General features: G+C 40.5%; 1 protein-coding gene across 2 annotated transcripts; it reads left to right on the top strand.

Moving 5' to 3' along the window:
* Positions 1–3,071: 3,071 nt before the first annotated feature.
* Positions 3,072–17,894, top strand: LOC110510711 (uncharacterized). Of its 2 annotated transcripts, XM_090207114.1 has the most exons (5): positions 3,075–3,172; positions 9,133–9,369; positions 14,520–14,762; positions 15,054–15,137; positions 16,363–17,894. In XM_090207114.1, exons 2-5 carry the CDS (start codon positions 9,279–9,281, stop codon positions 16,365–16,367), a joined length of 423 nt encoding a protein of 140 aa, XP_090063240.1. In that variant the 5' UTR covers positions 3,075–3,172; positions 9,133–9,278; the 3' UTR covers positions 16,368–17,894. The 2 variants fall into 2 exon arrangements, with proteins under 2 accessions (XP_090063239.1, XP_090063240.1); XM_090207113.1 differs by having other exon boundaries at positions 3,072–3,172; positions 15,054–17,894.
* The last annotated feature ends 1,010 nt before the right edge of the window (positions 17,895–18,904 follow it).

The raw sequence follows: 18,904 nt of genomic DNA, 5'->3' as shown, positions 1-18,904 counted from the left end.
CCTATGTAGACATTCCATTAAAAATCAGTCATTTCCAGCTACAATAGTCATTTCCAACATCAACAATGTCTACACTGTATTTCTATACTTTTTTTTGTTATTTTAATGGACAAAACATGCGCTTTTCTTTTAAAAACAAGGACATTTCTAAGTGACCCCAAACTTTTGAACGGTAGTGTATATATATCAAAAGTCAGTAGTCATTAAAAGTTATGTAATCTTATTGTGTTACTTAAAAAAATAATAATACTTTAGTTTATTTAGCAAATATTTTCTCAACTCTATTTCTTGAACTGCATTGTTGGTTAAAGGTCTATAAGTATGCCTTTCACGGTAAGGTTGTATTCGGAGCATGTGACAAATACAATTTGATTTGATTTGAGTGATATACTGTATGCTTCATTGCGGTTGGCCATTTTGTATCATAAAGTGTAATGCACATATGTCAGAGTCAAGGCCCGCGGGCCACATCCGGCCCGCAAGAAGGTTTTTTACGGCCCCTGGGATGATCTTGATTTATTATTAGAACCGGCCCGCAGCAAGCCGGCAGCCCGCAGATCTTTTACACGCACCAATACTACATTTCCCACAATGCAAAGGTGACGCACCGAGCAGTAGGCTGCTTCATTTCAATATTTATTGGCACAGCAGTCGTCAGCATCACAGTAAAATTAACTTTCAGATACCCATCAAAAATGGCAAAACGGAAGGTGGATACTGAGAACCGGGGGTTTCAAACAAGGTGGGAGTCGGAGTATATGTTCACGAAGGTAGCTGGAAAACCTGTGTGTCTTCTGTGTGGAGAAAGTGTGGCGGTACTGAAAGAGTATAATCTGAGACGACATTATGAAACGAAACACGCGGACACACACGCGGACGCAACTGTCAAGGCCAGTTTTATTTTGGCAGAAGAGATCGCTAAATCAGCCCGGCCATTTACGGAGGGGGATTTCATCAAAAACTGCATGATTAAAGTTTGTGACGAAGTTTGCCCAGAAAAAAGGCAACTCTTTTTAAATGTGAGTCTGAGCAGAAACACCATTGCCGAGAGAGTAGACCAGTTGTCCATCAATCTAAAAGAGCAGCTTGTGAAAAAGGGAAAAGATTTTATTGCATATTCCTTGGCTGTGGATGAGAGCACCGACATTTCTGACATTGCCCAGTTGTCAATTTTCATCCGCGGAGTGGACTCCAACCTAAGCGTGACAGAGGAGTTTTTGGCTTTACGTCCTATGCATGGCACAACTACGGGGCATGATTTGTATGAAGAGGTGTCAAGATGTGTAAATGAGATGGAGCTGCCTTGGGAAAAACTCGTGGGTTTGACAACCGACGGAGCACCTGCGATGTGTGGACACAGGAGCGGACTGGTGGCGAAGATACGGGAAAAGATGCAAGAGGAAAACGCGACAGGTGAGCTGACAGCTTATCATTGTATCATACACCAGGAAGCGTTGTGCGGTAAAGCCTTGAAAATGGAGCATGTAATGAGCATCATCACGCGCACAGTTAACTTTATCAGAGCCAAAGGTTTGAATCACCGCCAGTTCAAGGCATTTCTGACGGAGTTAGAAACGGAGCATGGTGATTTGCCTTATCACACAGAGGTGCGATGGCTAAGCCAGGGAAAGGTGCTTCAAAGATGTTTCGAGCTTCGTGAGGAGATTTGTCTGTTCTTGGACAGCAAAGGGAAAGACACAACACAACTCCGAGACGAAATGTTTCTGTGTGAAATGGCTTTTCTGTGTGACATTACGAGTCATCTGAATGCAATAAACTTGCAGCTGCAGGGTCGGGATCGTGTCATCTCTGATATGTACAGTACAGTGAAGGCATTTAAAACCAAACTGACTCTGTGGGAGACGCAGATGCGGAAAGAAAATTTGAGCCACTTTCCCAGCTGCCAGACCATGAAAGAGAAGCTCTCTACCAGTGCGTTCCCGAGCACACAGTTGGCTGATAAAATAGGTATGCTTGCCGCTGACTTTCGACGCCGATTTGCTGACTTTGAAGCACAAAAAAGCAGGTTGGAACTGCTCGGTAACCCATTTGCTGTTGACGTGGAAAGCTCACCACCAAACCTCCAAATGGAGTTGATTGACCTCCAATGCAATGATGCACTGAGGGCAAAATATGCGGCAGTGGGTGCTGCGGAGTTCGCCCGTTTCCTCCCCGGCACAATGCCCCAGCTGCGCATCCAGGCTGCTCAAACGTTGTCTATGTTTGGCAGCACATACCTGTGTGAACAACTGTTTTCTTTGATGAACCTGAACAAAACATCACACAGAAGTCGACTTACTGCTGAACACCTCCACTCAATTCTGAGGATTTCTTCAGCTCAGAGCCTTACCCCGAACATTGATGAACTTGTGGAAAAGATGGGACACCACCAAGTATCACCCTCAACCTCAAACAAGTGAACATTACTGTGCAATCACATATTTAGAGTTTTTACTCAGTTCAAGTTTAAAAGTTAAAATTTAATATTTGTTTTCACTGCATGTTACTTCTCCTTAAACAAAGTGTTGTTTTTGATTAATAGATTTTTGCACTTTATTTTTTTGTATTTCAATCCAATTATATTTTAAAAATATTTCAGTTGAGTGGATGATAGAAAATTGCTATTATTGTTTTTTCTTTGAAGTAAATTTAGCCCACTTTTGCTAAAATAGAAAATATAGTCTACTGATGGTGCCTTGAATACCGGTTTCTTTCATTTAATGTTCATGTTATGGGGATATTTATATAAAGGAAATTTGTCTTTTGTGTCTGTTGAAAATGAAAGATTACTGACAGAGCCATAAGAAAATATTGCTTTATTTATCTGATCATATTGTAATATATTTGTTAGGTTTTCAGTAGGTTCAATTAGGTTCACTAGACTATATGCGTCATTTAAAAAATTTTCAATGAACATTCGAACAGTCCGGCCCTCGTCTTGTAGCTGATTTTTTTATTTGGCCCTCCGTCCATTTGACTTTGACACCCCTGGTGTAATGGGTTTATTTTATAGTCCAGTTGGGGGCGGTAATGCTACATATTCGATTCCAACCGCCGTTAAACTCCAAAGCAGAGGAAGAAGTAGTTCCGGGGAAGCGCGCTCCATTCTTCAGATAAAGGAAGCGCTAGAACTGTGCTGTGAGGACGGTAACCTTTGTGTCCATTATTACAGGTATGTAATAGCACGTTTAAACTTTCCAATGTCGAAAGACCACGTCATAACATGCTAGGTAACACATCAGTCAAGGTATTACCACGTTTGGTAAAGGTTGTGTGTGTAATTTATGTGTCAAACCGAGTGAGTGAAAAACGTGATAAACGTCACGTAGCTAGATTTTTCTTTTTGAACGTGTATCATTCAAATGTAATTTAATAAAGAGTCAATGTATTTGAGATGTTATTGGCTTTGTGTAAAAATATAAAAAGTCCCACGTGCTGGTAAAATGGCGGTGCGCAATCTGTCTGCATTTAATGATATGTATTTTTATTTTATATATATATATATATATATTATCCAGTTTATTTTGTACTCAATTAGTTCCATCTTCTCCTCCCCTGAGAGTCCGTCTGGGGACCCCCGAGAAAGGGAAGTTAATGATCACCTTTTCCTCCTCAGCTCTTCTGGTCTTAGCAAGATTATTACCTTATTTTCTAAGGTATTTGGACACCTCAAATTTAAAGAGCTTCCAGTTCTTGCAACAAGATTTTTCTTCACAAGCCCTTTCCCAAAAGTGTGAGAGCAGATCTTTAACCTCAAATTTTACTATATCATTATTTAATAATGAGCTATTTAGCTTCCAGTAGGATGCTCTACCCAGGTTAGTATCAGGGGTAAATATTTTGATATCAATGTAAATGGCCCTATGGTCTGTGAGGGGAGTTGTACAAATATTTGTAGTAACACACTCACTATCAATACATTTGGACATAAGCCAAAAATCTATTCTGGATTGTCTGGAACCAGTTTTGTTACTCCAAGTGAATGATCTGTGGCCGGAAACCTCTCTCCATATATCAGTAAGATCAAACTTTTCCATAAAAAGTATTAAACCCAAATTCTGATTGGTTGGCCTACCTGGGGGCCATCTATCAGTTGAATTATCTATTGTAATGTTAAAGTCCCCTCCTATCAGTAATAACGAATTGGGAAATTTAGATAACCAATGAAGTATATGTTTCTCTATAGATTCAAGCAACTCATCATTCTCATGTTTGGTGTTGTACCTGTAGAAGTTTACAGTAATGAGCGTAATGTCATTGTAACTCATCATTCCCATGTTTGGTGTTGTACCCGTAGAAGTTTACAGTAATGAGTGTAATGTCATTGTAACTCATCATTCTCATGTTTGGTGTTGTACCCGTAGAAGTTTACAGTAATGAGCGTAATGTCATTGTAACTCATCATTCTCATGTTTGGTGTTGTACCCGTAGAAGTTTACAGTAATGAGCGTAATGTCATTGTAACTCATCACAAGACAAATAAAGTGACAAAGGGGTCACAGTGTAGAATATTACCACCAAAGCTATTTTTCATTGTAGTGACTGACACCAGCTCAGTTCAGATCCATGGGAGAGCCAAATGTCGTTACCCCACTGTGACCTCCAGAAGTTGGCATCAGCCGAAATTGAGTGAGACTCTTCAAAAACAGCATAAATCTGTTTGAAATTGTTTAGCTAATAAAAATAAGGCCTTATTATTCACATTGTTTCGTAACCCCCTAGCATTAAGATAAACTATAGACAAAGACAAAACAACAAAGATATACAAGTATAAACTCTAGTAGGATGAGTCAAAGACGTAGGAGCAGTGAACGTAAACGATAAGGAACCGAGATCTGCACCATTTAAGTCAATTTAAAGTGAAAATAGCTTATTCCATAACCTTTGAGCTAGACGTTGTCCAGTTTTGAAATTCCACTCAACTGAAAATTATGTTCAAGACCAAACCAAGGGTTCTTGTAGTAAGAGAGACTTAAAACACACTTTAGTGTAATTCAGGAACTATTCTGAGAAATAAAATGCTAAATAATAATTTAAATAAAAGGGTACCTACTATTTTAAGTGCATATGAAAACTGATCATAAAATAATTGAATAAAAAATGCTTTACATGCTTTACACGTTCCTAAGACATTTTTTTGTAAATGAGTATTAATAACTAAATAGAACAATAACCGTGTACAGTCAGAGCAGACCTGTATGCCCTTTAAAACAGTATCTTGTTACTGTATACATCACAAATAAATGCAGCTTTCAATCTTCTTTGTAAGTTTGTAAACAAAATAGGTCTTCTGGTCATACAAAAACAAACTAATAAATTGAAGTACCTGAGTATTCCTGTAAAATAGTCACCTGATGCTTGTTAGGTAAACAACATAAGGAAAATGAGAATACCATAGCTGAAACCATCAACCTGTTCCTTCTGGTGAGATTTTAGGGAGGAATATGGATTTCTGAACCATTGATGAAGCCTCGTCCTCCGACGAAGTAAGCAGCCTTCCCCTCATTTCGTGCTGTCTTGATCGTTGGCCACAACTTGTTCCTTCTTTCTATGTCCTCCGGGCTGAGATGCTCGGTGAAACGCAGACCATGGCTCTGAAGGAAGGCGTTCTTCCTAGCAGCTTTTCAGACAGCATCACTGTAGAATCTGGCAGTGAAGAGGATGGGGTAGTAGTGCAGGTGTACTAAAGCAGTCAGCGACTCTGAATGGGGTAGCAGTGCAGGTGTACTAAAGCAGTTAGCGTCTCTGAATGGGGTAGCAGTGCAGGTGTACTAAAGCAGTTAGCGTCTCTGAATGGGGTAGCAGTGCAGGTGTACTAAAGCAGTTAGTGTCTCTGAATGGGGTAGCAGTGCAGGTGTACTAAAGCAGTTAGCGTCTCTGAATGGGGTAGCAGTGCAGGTGTACTAAAGCAGTTAGCGTCTCTGAATGGGGTAGCAGTGCAGGTGTACTAAAGCAGTTAGCGTCTCTGAATGGAGTAGCAGTGCAGGTGTACTAAAGCAGTTAGCATCTCTGAATGGGGTAGCAGTGCAGGTGTACTAAAGCAGTCAGCATCTCTGAATGGGGTAGCAGTGCAGGTGTACTAAAGCAGTTAGCGTCTCTGAATGGGGTAGCAGTGCAGGTGTACTAAAGCAGTTAGCGTCTCTGAATGGGGTAGCAGTGCAGGTGTACTAAAGCAGTTAGCGTCTCTGAATGGAGTAGCAGTGCAGGTGTACTAAAGCAGTTAGCGTCTCTGAATGGGGTAGCAGTGCAGGTGTACTAAAGCAGTTAGCGTCTCTGAATGGAGTAGCAGTGCAGGTGTACTAAAGCAGTTAGCGTCTCTGAATGGGGTAGCAGTGCAGGTGTACTAAAGCAGTTAGCGTCTCTGAATGGGGTAGCAGTGCAGGTGTACTAAAGCAGTTAGCATCTCTGAATGGGGTAGCAGTGCAGGTGTACTAAAGCAGTTAGCATCTCTGAATGGGGTAGCAGTGCAGGTGTACTAAAGCAGTTAGCATCTCTGAATGGGGTAGCAGTGCAGGTGTACTAAAGCAGTTAGCATCTCTGAATGGGGTAGCGGTGCAGGTGTACTAAAGCAGTTAGCTTCTCTGAATGGGGTAGCAGTGCAGGTGTACTAAAGCAGTCAGCATCTCTGAATGGGGTAGCAGTGCAGGTGTACTAAAGCAGTCAGCATCTCTGAATGGGGTAGCAGTGCAGGTGTACTAAAGCAGTTAGCGTCTCTGAATGGGGTAGCAGTGCAGGTGTACTAAAGCAGTCAGCATCTCTGAATGGGGTAGCAGTGCAGGTGTACTAAAGCAGTCAGCATCTCTGAATGGGGTAGCAGTGCAGGTGTACTAAAGCAGTCAGCATCTCTGAATGGGGTAGCAGTGCAGGTGTACTAAAGCAGTTAGCGTCTCTGAATGGGGTAGCAGTGCAGGTGCACTAAAGCAGTTAGCGTCTCTGAATGGGGTAGCAGTGCAGGTGTACTAAAGCAGTCAGCATCTATGAATGGGGTAGCAGTGCAGGTGCACTAAAGCAGTTAGCGTCTCTGAATGGGGTAGCAGTGCAGGTGCACTAAAGCAGTTAGCGTCTCTGAATGGGGTAGCAGTGCAGGTGTACTAAAGCAGTTAGCGTCTATGAATGGGGTAGCAGTGCAGGTGCATGAGTGAGAGACAATTTCACGGTCACACTATTTTGAAGCTGAATGTAATGATTATCAGTTTCTACATGTGTACTAATATTAAGACACATTCAGTTGTTTCTATATTTATCTATAATTGTTACTATGGTGTGAACGGGAAATACAATTGTCAGTGGTGTAAAGTAACTAAGTAAAAACACTTTGAAGTACTGCTTAAAGGAGACGTTTTATTTTTTATAAATGGCATGTTATGGTTACGTGCACTTGTGTTGTGTAATTTAAAGTATGTACTTTGTTTAATGTGAATGTTTTGTTGTTTGTTGTCAATAGCTACCTGATCTATTGTAATTACATACAGTGCCTTGCGAAAGTATTCGGCCCCTTGAACTTTGCGACCTTTTGCCACATTTCAGGCTTCAAACATAAAGATATAAAACTGTATTTTTTTGTGAAGAATCAACAACAAGTGGGACACAATCATGAAGTGGAACGACATTTATAGGATATTTCAAACTTTTTTTAACAAATCAACAACTGAAAAATTGGTTGTGCAAAATTATTCAGCCCCTTTACTTTCAGTGCAGCAAACTCTCTCCAGAAGTTCAGTGAGGATCTCTGAATGATCCAATGTTGACCTAAATGACTAATGATGATAAATACAATCCACCTGTGTGTAATCAAGTCTCCGTATAAATGCACCTGCACTGTGATAGTATCAGAGGTCCGTCAAAAGCGCAGAGAGCATCATGAAGAACAAGGAACACACCAGGCAGGTCCGAGATACTGTTGTGAAGAAGTTTAAAGCCGGATTTGGATACAAAAAGATTTCCCAAGCTTTAAACATCCCAAGGAGCACTGTGCAAGCGATAATATTGAAATGGAAGGAGTATCAGACCACTGCAAATCTACCAAGACCTGGCCGTCCCTCTAAACTTTCAGCTCAAACAAGGAGAAGACTGATCAGAGATGCAGCCAAGAGGCCCATGATCACTCTGGATGAACTGCAGAGATCTACAGCTGAGGTGGGAGACTCTGTCCATAGGACAACAATCAGTCGTATATTGCACAAATCTGGCCTTTATGGAAGAGTGGCAAGAAGAAAGCCATTTCTTAAAGATATCCATAAAAAGTGTTGGTTAAAGTTTGCCACAAGCCACCTGGGAGACACACCAAACATGTGGAAGAAGGTGCTCTGGTCAGATGAAACCAAAATTGAACTTTTTGGCAACAATGCAAAATGTTATGTTTGGCGTAAAAGCAACACAGCTGAACACACCATCCCCACTGTCAAACATGGTGGTGGCAGCATCATGGTTTGGGCCTGCTTTTCTTCAGCAGGGACAGGGAAGATGGTTAAAATTGATGGGAAGATGGATGGAGCCAAATACAGGACCATTCTGGAAGAAAACCTGATGGAGTCTGCAAAAGACCTGAGACTGGGACGGAGATTTGTCTTCCAACTAGACAATGATCCAAAACATAAAGCAAAATGGAATGGAATGGTTCAAAAATAAACATATCCAGGTGTTAGAATGGCCAAGTCAAAGTCCAGACCTGAATCCAATCGAGAATATGTGGAAAGAACTGAAAACTGCTGTTCACAAATGCTCTCCATCCAACCTCCCTGAGCTCGAGCTGTTTTGCAAGGAGGAATGGGAAAAAATGTCAGTCTCTCGATGTGCAAAACTGATAGAGACATACCCCAAGCGACTTACAGCTGTAATCGCAGCAAAAGGTGGCGCTACAAAGTATTAACTTAAGGGGGCTGAATAATTTTGCACGCCCAATTTTTCAGTTTTTTATTTGTTAAAAATGTTTGAAATATCCAATAAATGTCGTTCCACTTCATGATTGTGTCCCACTTGTTGTTGATTCTTCACAAAAAAATACAGTTTTATATCTTTATGTTTGAAGCCTAATACCGAATACTTACTCAAGGCACTGTAATTGACTAGAATAAAGAAAGTGAAAGAACTGTCAAAACAATAACTTGTGTTCGTTTCTCTTTATTACTACAGGCCAAATCAGGTCAAGTCTGAGGCTGGTAACATCAACAGTGAGGACAAACCCAGCCTGCCTCTCTCCTTCCACACTGAGTCCAAACCTACAGTCACTGGGTCCTGATTGTGACAGTGGAGCCCAGTTTGCACTGCAGGATCCAGAGATGGCATCAGTGAAGCTGGAAGACTGCAGTCAAACACTGGAGCTGAATGCCAACATTAAAGATGAAGCAGAGGAGAAACCGGTTTCTCTTAGTAAGCACAGGTTTTTTCTAATTAAGTTTGTGTTCATTCCAACTTCACACTGTGTATGAAAAGTTGCAGTAGAACTGTTTCAATTGAAAGGTTAATGTTATTTCATGGTTTGACACCAGTATTGTCACCATTTGTTTTATTCACTGGGCTGTCTGGAGTGATCAGAGAGTAGACTAAAAAAGTAGACAAACTGACAGTGTTTTAGGGTTCTATGAAATGAGTGTGTAGTTTCTAACCCCTGTGATAGTGAGTGGAGAATGATATGAAATGAGTGTGTAGTTTCAAACCCTTGTGATAGTGAGTGGAGGATGATATGAAATTAGTCTGTGTAGTTACTAACCCTTGTGATAGTGAGTGGAGGATGATATGAAATGAGTGTGTGTAGTTTCTAACCCTTGTGATAGTGAGTGGAGGATGATATGAAATTAGTCTGTGTAGTTACTAACCCTTGTGATAGTGAGTGGAGGATGATATGAAATTAGTATGTGTAGTTTCTAACCCTTGTGATAGTGAGTGGAGGATGATATGAAATGTGTCTGTGTAGTTTCTAACCCTTGTGATAGTGAGTGGAGGATGATATGAAATGAGTCTGTAGTTACGATCCCTTGTGATAGTGAGTGGAGGAATTTTACAATTCCTACCAGGTGTGAAATTGTCATCACACCAAATGGGTGTAAAACTGGATAATACAGGGGATTCTTCCAGATATTGCTGTACTTTGTGCCATATAGTTGGTGTTTTTAACAAAGGGATTAGTAGTATTCTTCTATGTTAAAGGTGGCAGTGTTTACAGCCTTATTATAAAATAGATGATTTTTTTTCCCCCCTCGTCAATCTACACAGTACCCCATAATGACAAAGCAAACACAGGTTTTTAGAAATTTGACAAAACAAAACAAAAACATTTACAAGTATTCAGACCCTTTACTCAGTACTTTGTTGAAGCACCTTTTGGCAGAGATTACAGACTCTAGTCTTCTTGTGTATGACGCTACAAGCTTGGCACACCTGTATTTGGGGAGTTTCTCACATTATTCTCTGCAGATCCTCTCAAGCTCTGTCAGGTTAGATGGGGAGTGTCGGCACACAGCTATTTTCTGGTCTCTCCAGAGATGTTCAAGTCAAGGCTCAGGCTGGGCCACTCAAGGACATTCAGAGACTTGTCCTGAAGCCACTCCTATGTTGTTTTGGCTGTGTATTTAGGGTTGTTGTCCTGTTGGAAGGTGAACCTTCGCCACAGTCAGAGTTCCTGAGCACCCTGGAGCAGGTTTTCATCAAGGGTCTCTCTGTATTTTGCTCCTTTCATCTTTCCACTCGATCCTGATTAGTCCCCCAGTCACCTCCCTGACCAAGGCCCTTCTCCCCCGATCTCAGTTTGGCCGGATGGCCAGCTCTAGAAAGATTATTGGTGGTTCCAAACTTCTTCCATTTTAAGAATGATGGAGGCCTTTCGATCATATCCTTGGACTAAAATGATGGTCACTCACATGCAACACTAACATCATGTGCAAAGGGCCTCTGGGTAACGTAGCACATTATTCAATGGTATCACTTTTTCTCCACAGGCTGTTCATTTCTGATCTTTGATACTTTCTTGGTTTATTAAGGTTTCATGGGAGATATATATATATATATATATATATATATATATATATATATATATATATATATATATATATATATATATATATATATATATATATATATATATATATATATATATATATACTACGATAACGCTATATATGTATGGACCATTTTGTTACTTAGTGTTAGGTTCTAATTCTCAGAGTAAAAACTCAACGGACACTATGAAAGCTCAAACCAAGTTTATTCTTCTCAGAGGATGTAGCTGCATTAGAGAAAGACATTGCTCACACAAGCACTGATATTTAACCCTTTCTCCTAGGCTGAGTCTCCTCCTACACATCTGACCAAACAGTTTTCTGCCTAGTAGTTAAGATACAAAGTGATACAGCCATAAATGTCTCTTTCTCCCTTAATAACGTATTCTTATCGGCAGACTCAATAGCCTTGGTTTCTCTAATGACTGCCTTGCTGCCTCGCCTGGTTCACCATCTACTCCTCAGATATAGTTCAGTGTGTCAAATCGGAGGGCCTGTTGTCCGGACTTCTGGCAGTCTCTATGGGGGTACCACAGGGTTCAATTCTCGGGCCAACTCTTTTCTCTGTATATATCAATGATGTCGCTCTTGCTGCGGGTGATTTCCTGATCCACCTCTACGCAGACGACACCATTCTGTATACTTCTGGCCCTTCCTTGGACACTGTGCTAACTAACCTCCAAACGAGCTTCAATGCCATATAACACTCCTTCCGTGGCCTCCAACTGCTCTTAAACACTAGTAAAACCAAATTCATGCTCTCCAACCGTTCGCTGCCCTTTTAGCCACACTTCTGACCTAGAATATGTGGACAACTATAAATACCTAGGTGTCTGGCTAGACCGTAAACTCTCCTTCCAGGCTCATATTAAACATCTCCAATCCAAAATCAAATCTAGAATCGGCTTTCTATTTCGCAACAAAGCCTCCTTCACTCACGCCTCCAAACTTACCCTAGTAAAACGGACTATCCTGCCGATCCTCGACTTCGACGATGTCATCTACAAAATAGCTTCCAATACTCTACTCAGCAAACTGGATGCAGTCTATCACAGTGCCATCTGTTTTGTTACCAAATCACCTTATACCACCCACCACTGCAACCTGTATGCTCTAGTCGGCTGGCCCTCGCTACATATTCATCGCCAGACACACTGGCTCCAGGTCATCTATAAGTCTATGCTAGGTAAAGCTCCGCCTTATCTCAGCTCACTGGTCATGTTGGTTGATGTTTTTAGTATTTATCGCCACAGTTATTAATTGTACTGCACAAGAAGTCCAAGAATCTGGACCTCATATCTGCAGCTGAGACATTTTTGGGCCTCCAAGACCGCAAGGACTACTGTTGCCAGATAACGTAATATTAATTTCTCTACCATAAGCCGCCTTCAATGTTGTTTTAGAAAATGTGGCAGTATGCCCAACCAGCCTCACGACTGCAGACCACCAGTATGTTGTGTGGGCGTGCGGTTTGCTGATGTCAATGTTGTGAACAGTGTGCCCTGTGGTGATATCGGGGTTATGGTATGGGCAGGCAAAAGCTACAGACAATGAACACAATTGAATTTAACAATGGCAATTTGAATGCACAGAGAAACCATGACAAGATCCTGAGGCCCATTGTCCTGCCATTCATCCTCCGCCATCACCTCATGTTTCAGCATGACAATACACTGCCCCATGTCGCAAGGATCTGTACACAATTGAAAATGTCCCAGTTCTTCCATGGCCTGCATACTCAGCAGACATGTCACCCTTTGAACATGTTTGGGATGGTCTGGATCGACGTGTACGACAGCTTGTCCAAATGTAATTACTCTGATTCCTTTAATTAGGATGTTTACTTTGCTAACAGTGGAAATTATTTTTCATGACACAAGAGGTAGGCTACCTGATTCTGGCAAATGGGTTCCAGAACAAAAGACAAAAAAAGTGACAGGTGCTGGAGGATCCAACTGAAATTAAGCACTTCCCTTCTCATATAATAGGGTAGGGCCATTCCAAGTATCCACCAAACCAAGATAGACAACAGCCGGTCGTTTCCAATGGGAAGAGATAAGTCATAGTGGGCAGAGCCAAGCACGAGCTAGCGAGATCCTATTGGCGCGTTCTAGCGCATATCTGCATATTTCTGTTAGGGAACGCCTCCTCTATGAAGCACTCTTGTGCAATAACTCAATTCGACTTTGCGTTCCTTCTCAACGTCTTTAAAAAAATAAATAATAATTTTTGCAAAGGGTGAAGTCTACAGAACTGGGTCCACTCTGTTCACAACTGATTTTAGTTTTGGGAACAGAACTGTATTAAGATCAGATGTTTCATTGATTAGAACATTTGCAGAATGTCGGACAAAATAGATCTCGTTCCGTCTTCTCCCACTGCCGCCCAGTGGGCTTCCTCTCACTACCATATTTGATAGTGAGTTGAAACGCTAAGCGGATGCTTCACATTCCTACATCCGGTGAAATATCTGTCTCATTGTTCTACCTGTGGCTGCACTGTGGTAGTGGGGGAACAGGAAGTTCTGGGTACACAACATTCTTCAGAATAAAGAAAGAACCAGAACTGTGATGTCAAGAAGATAAACTTTTGTGTCCGTTTCTAGTTATTACTACAGGTATGTAATAGCACGTTTAAACGTTGTAATATCAAAACAACATGTTATACCATGCTAGGTAACATCCGTTAACGTATTATCACGTTTGGTAAAGGTTTGATGTGTTGTGTCAAACTGAGTGAAGAACGTGATAAACAATTTTACAAGTCACATAGCTAACGTTAGATACTTTGGGTTTGTCTGAATGGATGTACATCATTTCCTCAAGAATCTATTTATTTGAGATATCTGAGTTTGTTTAGCATGTTATTGGTTTTGTGTAAAATTCACGAGCTGGTAAAATGTAGCTGTCCACTCTGTCTGCTCCAACGGACTTCAGTGCTGGTGCAGAGAGACAATTTCACGGTCACACTCCAGTTTTGAAGCTTAATGTAATGATCATCAGTTTTCTACATGTGTACTAATATTCAGACACATTCAGTTGTTTATGTCTATCTATACATGTTACTATGGTGTGAAAGGAAATACTATTGGTTTTTGATTTGAAAAATACAGTGAAGACAAGGTTATTCAGGAAAATAGTGCTGCTTAAAACACTGCAACCTTGTACTGAATGTTTTTTAGTCATTTATGCGAATTCGGGAAAACCTATAATAGGTTAAGTGCACTTACGTTGTGTAGACTAATTAAAACAGGTACTTTGTCTAATTGTAATGCATTCGTGTTTTGTTCTAAATGCTTATCTACCTGATCTATTGAAATGAGATCAGTGCTTAACTTGGACAGAATGTTAACAGTATGTTGGAGCTCCTGCACCTAAAAATGAGTACCGACACCTATTTCAGTCCAAGTCCAGCACTGAAATAGATCATTTAACAAGAATAAATATTATATATTTTATTGAGAATAAAGAAAGTGCCAGAACTGTCAAGACAACTTTCTGTGTCTGTTTCTCAATGATACTACAGAACAACTGGAATTAAGTCTGAGGCCGGTAACATCAACAGTGAGGACAAACCCAGCCTGCCTCTCTCCTTCCGCACGGAGTCCAAACCTACATTCACTGGGTCCTGATTGTGACAGTGGAGCCCAGTTTGCACTGCAGGATCCAGAGATGGCATCAGTGAAGCTGGAAGACTGCAGTCAAACAATGGAGCTGAATGTCAACATTAAAGATGAAGAAGATAAGATTGGGAAATCTCTTTCTCATGGTAAGAGAATGCCAAGATTGTGCAATGCTGTCAAGGCAAAGGGTTAGGGTTAGGGTTAGGCTAACCCTATTTGAAGAATCTCAAATATAATGTATTTTGATTTGTTTAACACTTTATTGGTTACTACATGATTCCATGTGTGTTATTTCATAGTTTTGATGTCTTTACTATTATACAATGTAGAAAATAGTAAAAATAAAGAAAAACCATTGAATGAGTATGTGTTCTAAAACTTTTGACCTGTAGTGTATATCACACAACTGACTGGTTCTTCTGATGTTGTTCACACAGGAGACCGTGTTGAGACATTCTCGACATCCAGAGAACAACAGCAGGAAGCTCACAGAGCTAAGAGGTCTCACCACTGTCCACATTGTGAGGAGAATTTTTCAATTCTATCAAAGCTAAAATTACATGTAAAAATACACACAGGAGATAATCTGTATTCCTGTACTGACTGTGGGAAGAATTTTACAACATCAAAGGCTCTGACAGTTCATCAGAGAGTGCACAGAGGAGAGAAGCCTTATTCCTGCTCTGACTGTGGGGCGAGTTTCTCTCAACTGGGCACCTTAAAAAGACATGAACGTATACACAAAGGAGAGAAGCCTTACTCCTGCTCTGACTGTGGGGCGAGTTTCTCTCAACTGGGCGACTTAAAAACACATGAACGTATACATACAGGAGAGAAGCCTTACTCCTGCTCTGACTGTGAAAAATGCTTCAAAAGATCAACTGCTCTAAAAGTTCACCAAAGAAATCACACAGGAGAAAAGCCTTACTCCTGCTCTGACTGTGGAAAGAGTTTCTCTCAACTGGGCGACTTAAAAACACATGAACGTATACATACAGGAGAGAAGCCTTACTCCTGCTCTGACTGTAAAAAATGCTTCAAAACATCAACTGAGCAAAAAGTTCACCAGAGAACACACACAGGAGAGAAGCCTTACTCCTGCTCTGACTGTGGAAAGAGCTTCTCTCAACTGGGGGACTTAAAAACACATGAACGTATACATACAGGAGTGAAGCCTTACTCCTGCTCTGACTGCGGAAAGAGCTTCTCTCAACTGGGCCACTTAAAAACACATGAACGTATACATACAGGAGTGAAGCCTTATTCCTGCTCTGACTGTGGAAAGAGTTTCTCTCAACTGGACAACTTAAAAAGACATGAACGTATACATACAGGAGTGAAGCCTTACTCCTGCTCTGACTGTAGAAAGAGTTTCTCTAAACTGGACAACTTAAAAAGACATGAACGTATACATACAGGAGAGAAGCCTTACTCCTGCTCTTAATGCGGCAAGAGTTTCTCCCGATTGGGCAACGTAAAGACACACCACCGGATACACACTTGACTGAAGCCTTATCACTGCACTGACTGTGAGAAGAGATTCTACAGATTGGGCCATTTTAAAAAGACACCAATGTATACATAAAGGAGAGAAGCCTCATCAGTTCTCTCAGTCCAGCTAAGATTTGTCACTTAATTCTCATGTCATTAAATAATTGGCAACATTGAATTGGATCAAATGAAGCGTAGAACGCTCTATTGTAAAAAACAAAAAAACATTAAGGACACCTGCTCTTTCCATGACAGACTGACCAGGTGAACCCAGGTGGGCTAAGGAATGAAGACACTGGACACTGAAAATTCTAAAACTGTTGCCTGATCTTATGAATCCTGGTTCCTGCTGTTTCACGCTGATGGGAGGACTGGGGTATGGAGGAAACCACGAGGACATACATCCAGTGGTGGAAAAAGTACCTAACTGTCAGACTGAGTGAAAGTTATGATACCTTAATAGAAAATGACTCAATTAAAAGTGAAAGTCACCCAGTAAAATACTACTGGAGTAAAAGTCTAGAAGTATTTGGTTGTAAATATACTTAAGAATCAAAAGTAAAAGTATGAATAATTTCAAATTCCTGAAATTAAGCAAACCAGACCGCAAAATTGTCTTGTTTTTTTATATTACAGACAGCCAGGGGCAGACTCCAACACTGACATAATTTACTAACAAAGCATTTGTGTTTAGTGAGTCTTCCAGATCAGAGGCAGTGGGGAGGACCAGGGATGTTCTCTTGATAAGTGTGTGAACTGGACCATTTTCTGTCCTGCTAATCATAAAAAAAATGTAACAAGTACGTTTGGGTGTCAGGGAGTAAAACGTGCATTATTATCTTTAGGAATGTAGTGAAATAAGTTGTCAAATATAAGTAGTCTAGTACAGATACTACTAAAGTAGTTATTTAAATAATTTTTACTTAAATACTTTACACTGCCTGCATCCATGACTTGTGTCAGCATTGCAGGGTGGTGGTGTGATGGCGTGGGGTGTGTTTTCAGGGCACACATTGGGGGGACTTGATAAAAGTTGAGCAATGTTTGAATGCCACAGGATATCTAAACATCATTGCCAATCAGGTGCCTCCCTTCATGACAGCAGTGTATCCATCTGCAAATTGTTTTCTTCAGCAGGATTATGCTACAAGGCTGGTCCAGGAATAGTTCCAATAACATTACAATGAATTCACTGTAATTGTGCATCTGTGGGAGGAGATGGAATGAGCTATTCAGAGTAGATCCACTCCCAGCCAACTTGACACAATTGTGTGAAGCATTGGAGTCAACATGGGCCAGCTTCCCTGTGAAACGCACACAACACCTTGGACAGTCTATGCTCCGACGATTTGAGGCTGTTCTGAGGACAAAGGGGGCTGCAACTCCATATTTGGAAGGTGTTTCTAATGTTTTGTACACTTTGTGTATATCAGATAAAGATGGTGTGATGATCAGTTTTTAGCATTAGTTTGGGTGGATTATTTTATATTACTAAATAACGTTTGTTTAATGATAAATGTAGAGCTTGTATGTATATTATGTATTTTTTAGTGTTTCCTGTTTGACCCCAGGAAGAGTAGCCGCTGGGGATCCTAATAAAATACTAAATGTATCAGATATTGATGACGTGTTGATCAGTTTTCACCATTAGTATTTTAATGAATGTTTCATTCAATGCGTTTCTATGGGATATAGTAGAAAAGGCCAAATTCTGTATTTTATCAAATCATTTTTAATCATGTTTATACCTAATGTCCTAAAATACTAAATAAATGATCTAAACAATCCATGGTACGACCTTCTTAAAACCATCTCATATGTCAGCATAGTATTGTAATGCATTATTAGTCTTTTTATGGTGCCAAAGTCCAGGGACAGCATTACCACCACGATCCAATAATGACCCAGTTACTATTGGGGGAATGGAACCAGAGGGGAAGCTTGTGTTACCTTTCTCACACCACTACAGTATTCATTTCAACAGACCTTTTCCATGACCCATTGTTAGAGCTCAATCTATACCAAAGACTATATAGAGGGTCAGACTGTTAATGGAGTGGTAGGCTTTATGACTGTTAATGGAGTGGTAGGCTTTATGACTGTTAATGGAGTGGTAGGCTTTATGACTGTTAATGGAGTGCTAGGCTTTATGACTGTTAATGGAGTGGTAGGCTTTATGACTGTTAATGGAGTGGTAGGCTTTATGACTGTTAATGGAGTGGTAGGCTCTAAGTTTTGACAAAAAAACGTTTCTCTGTGTATTTTGTTCATTAGTCCACTGTTAATACAATGCCAAAAGGTTGCATGTTAGCAATCAAGTTAGAGCACTTTCAGTACAGAGAAAAAAGTGGGATGCTTATGCAAAGTATATGCAAATTAGCTAAATAATAATTGCATATCATTTGCATCACACCTTTTGGTATGTACTACATTGTTTTCCAATCCTGGTCCTGGGGATCCATAGAGGTGAGCTTGTTTGTTTTTGCCCCTAACACTCACACACTGGATTCAACTAAACAACTCAAGCCTTTGAACTGAATAAGGTATGTGAGCGCAGCAAAAACAAACATACCTGTTGGGACCAGGATTGGGGAACACTGCTGTACTGAAAGTCCTCCATCTTGAGAACTTCACTGCTGAAGTGCACATTATTTGGATTGTTTATAGGGTGAGGAAACCAAGGTACATTTGTAATTTGATTGAACTATCCCTTTAATTAGAGTTCCGTTAGAGATGCATTTGCTCTAAGCATGTGCTATATTAATTTATTTTATAAAAGTGCTTTTGTCATCTCTTA

Source organism: Oncorhynchus mykiss, chromosome 18 (assembly GCF_057628025.1).
Source record: "Oncorhynchus mykiss isolate SJ-2025 chromosome 18, ASM5762802v1, whole genome shotgun sequence".
NCBI classification, from domain to species: Eukaryota; Metazoa; Chordata; class Actinopteri; order Salmoniformes; family Salmonidae; genus Oncorhynchus; species Oncorhynchus mykiss.
The sequence above is the reverse complement of the archived record's forward strand: the minus strand, read 5'-3'. Positions and strand labels throughout refer to the sequence as shown.

What these genes read in the sequence shown, in the direction of transcription:
- LOC110510711 (XM_090207113.1), top strand. Translation starts at nt 9,279, where the DNA reads ATGGCATCAGTGAAGCTGGAAGACTGCAGTCAAACACTGGAGCTGAAT. An exon ending in GGAGAAACCGGTTTCTCTTA is followed by an intron (nt 9,370 to 14,519) that starts GTAAGCACAGGT and finishes ATGATACTACAG; the next exon opens with AACAACTGGAATTAAGTCTG. An exon ending in TGGGAAATCTCTTTCTCATG is followed by an intron (nt 14,763 to 15,053) that starts GTAAGAGAATGC and finishes TTGTTCACACAG; the next exon opens with GAGACCGTGTTGAGACATTC.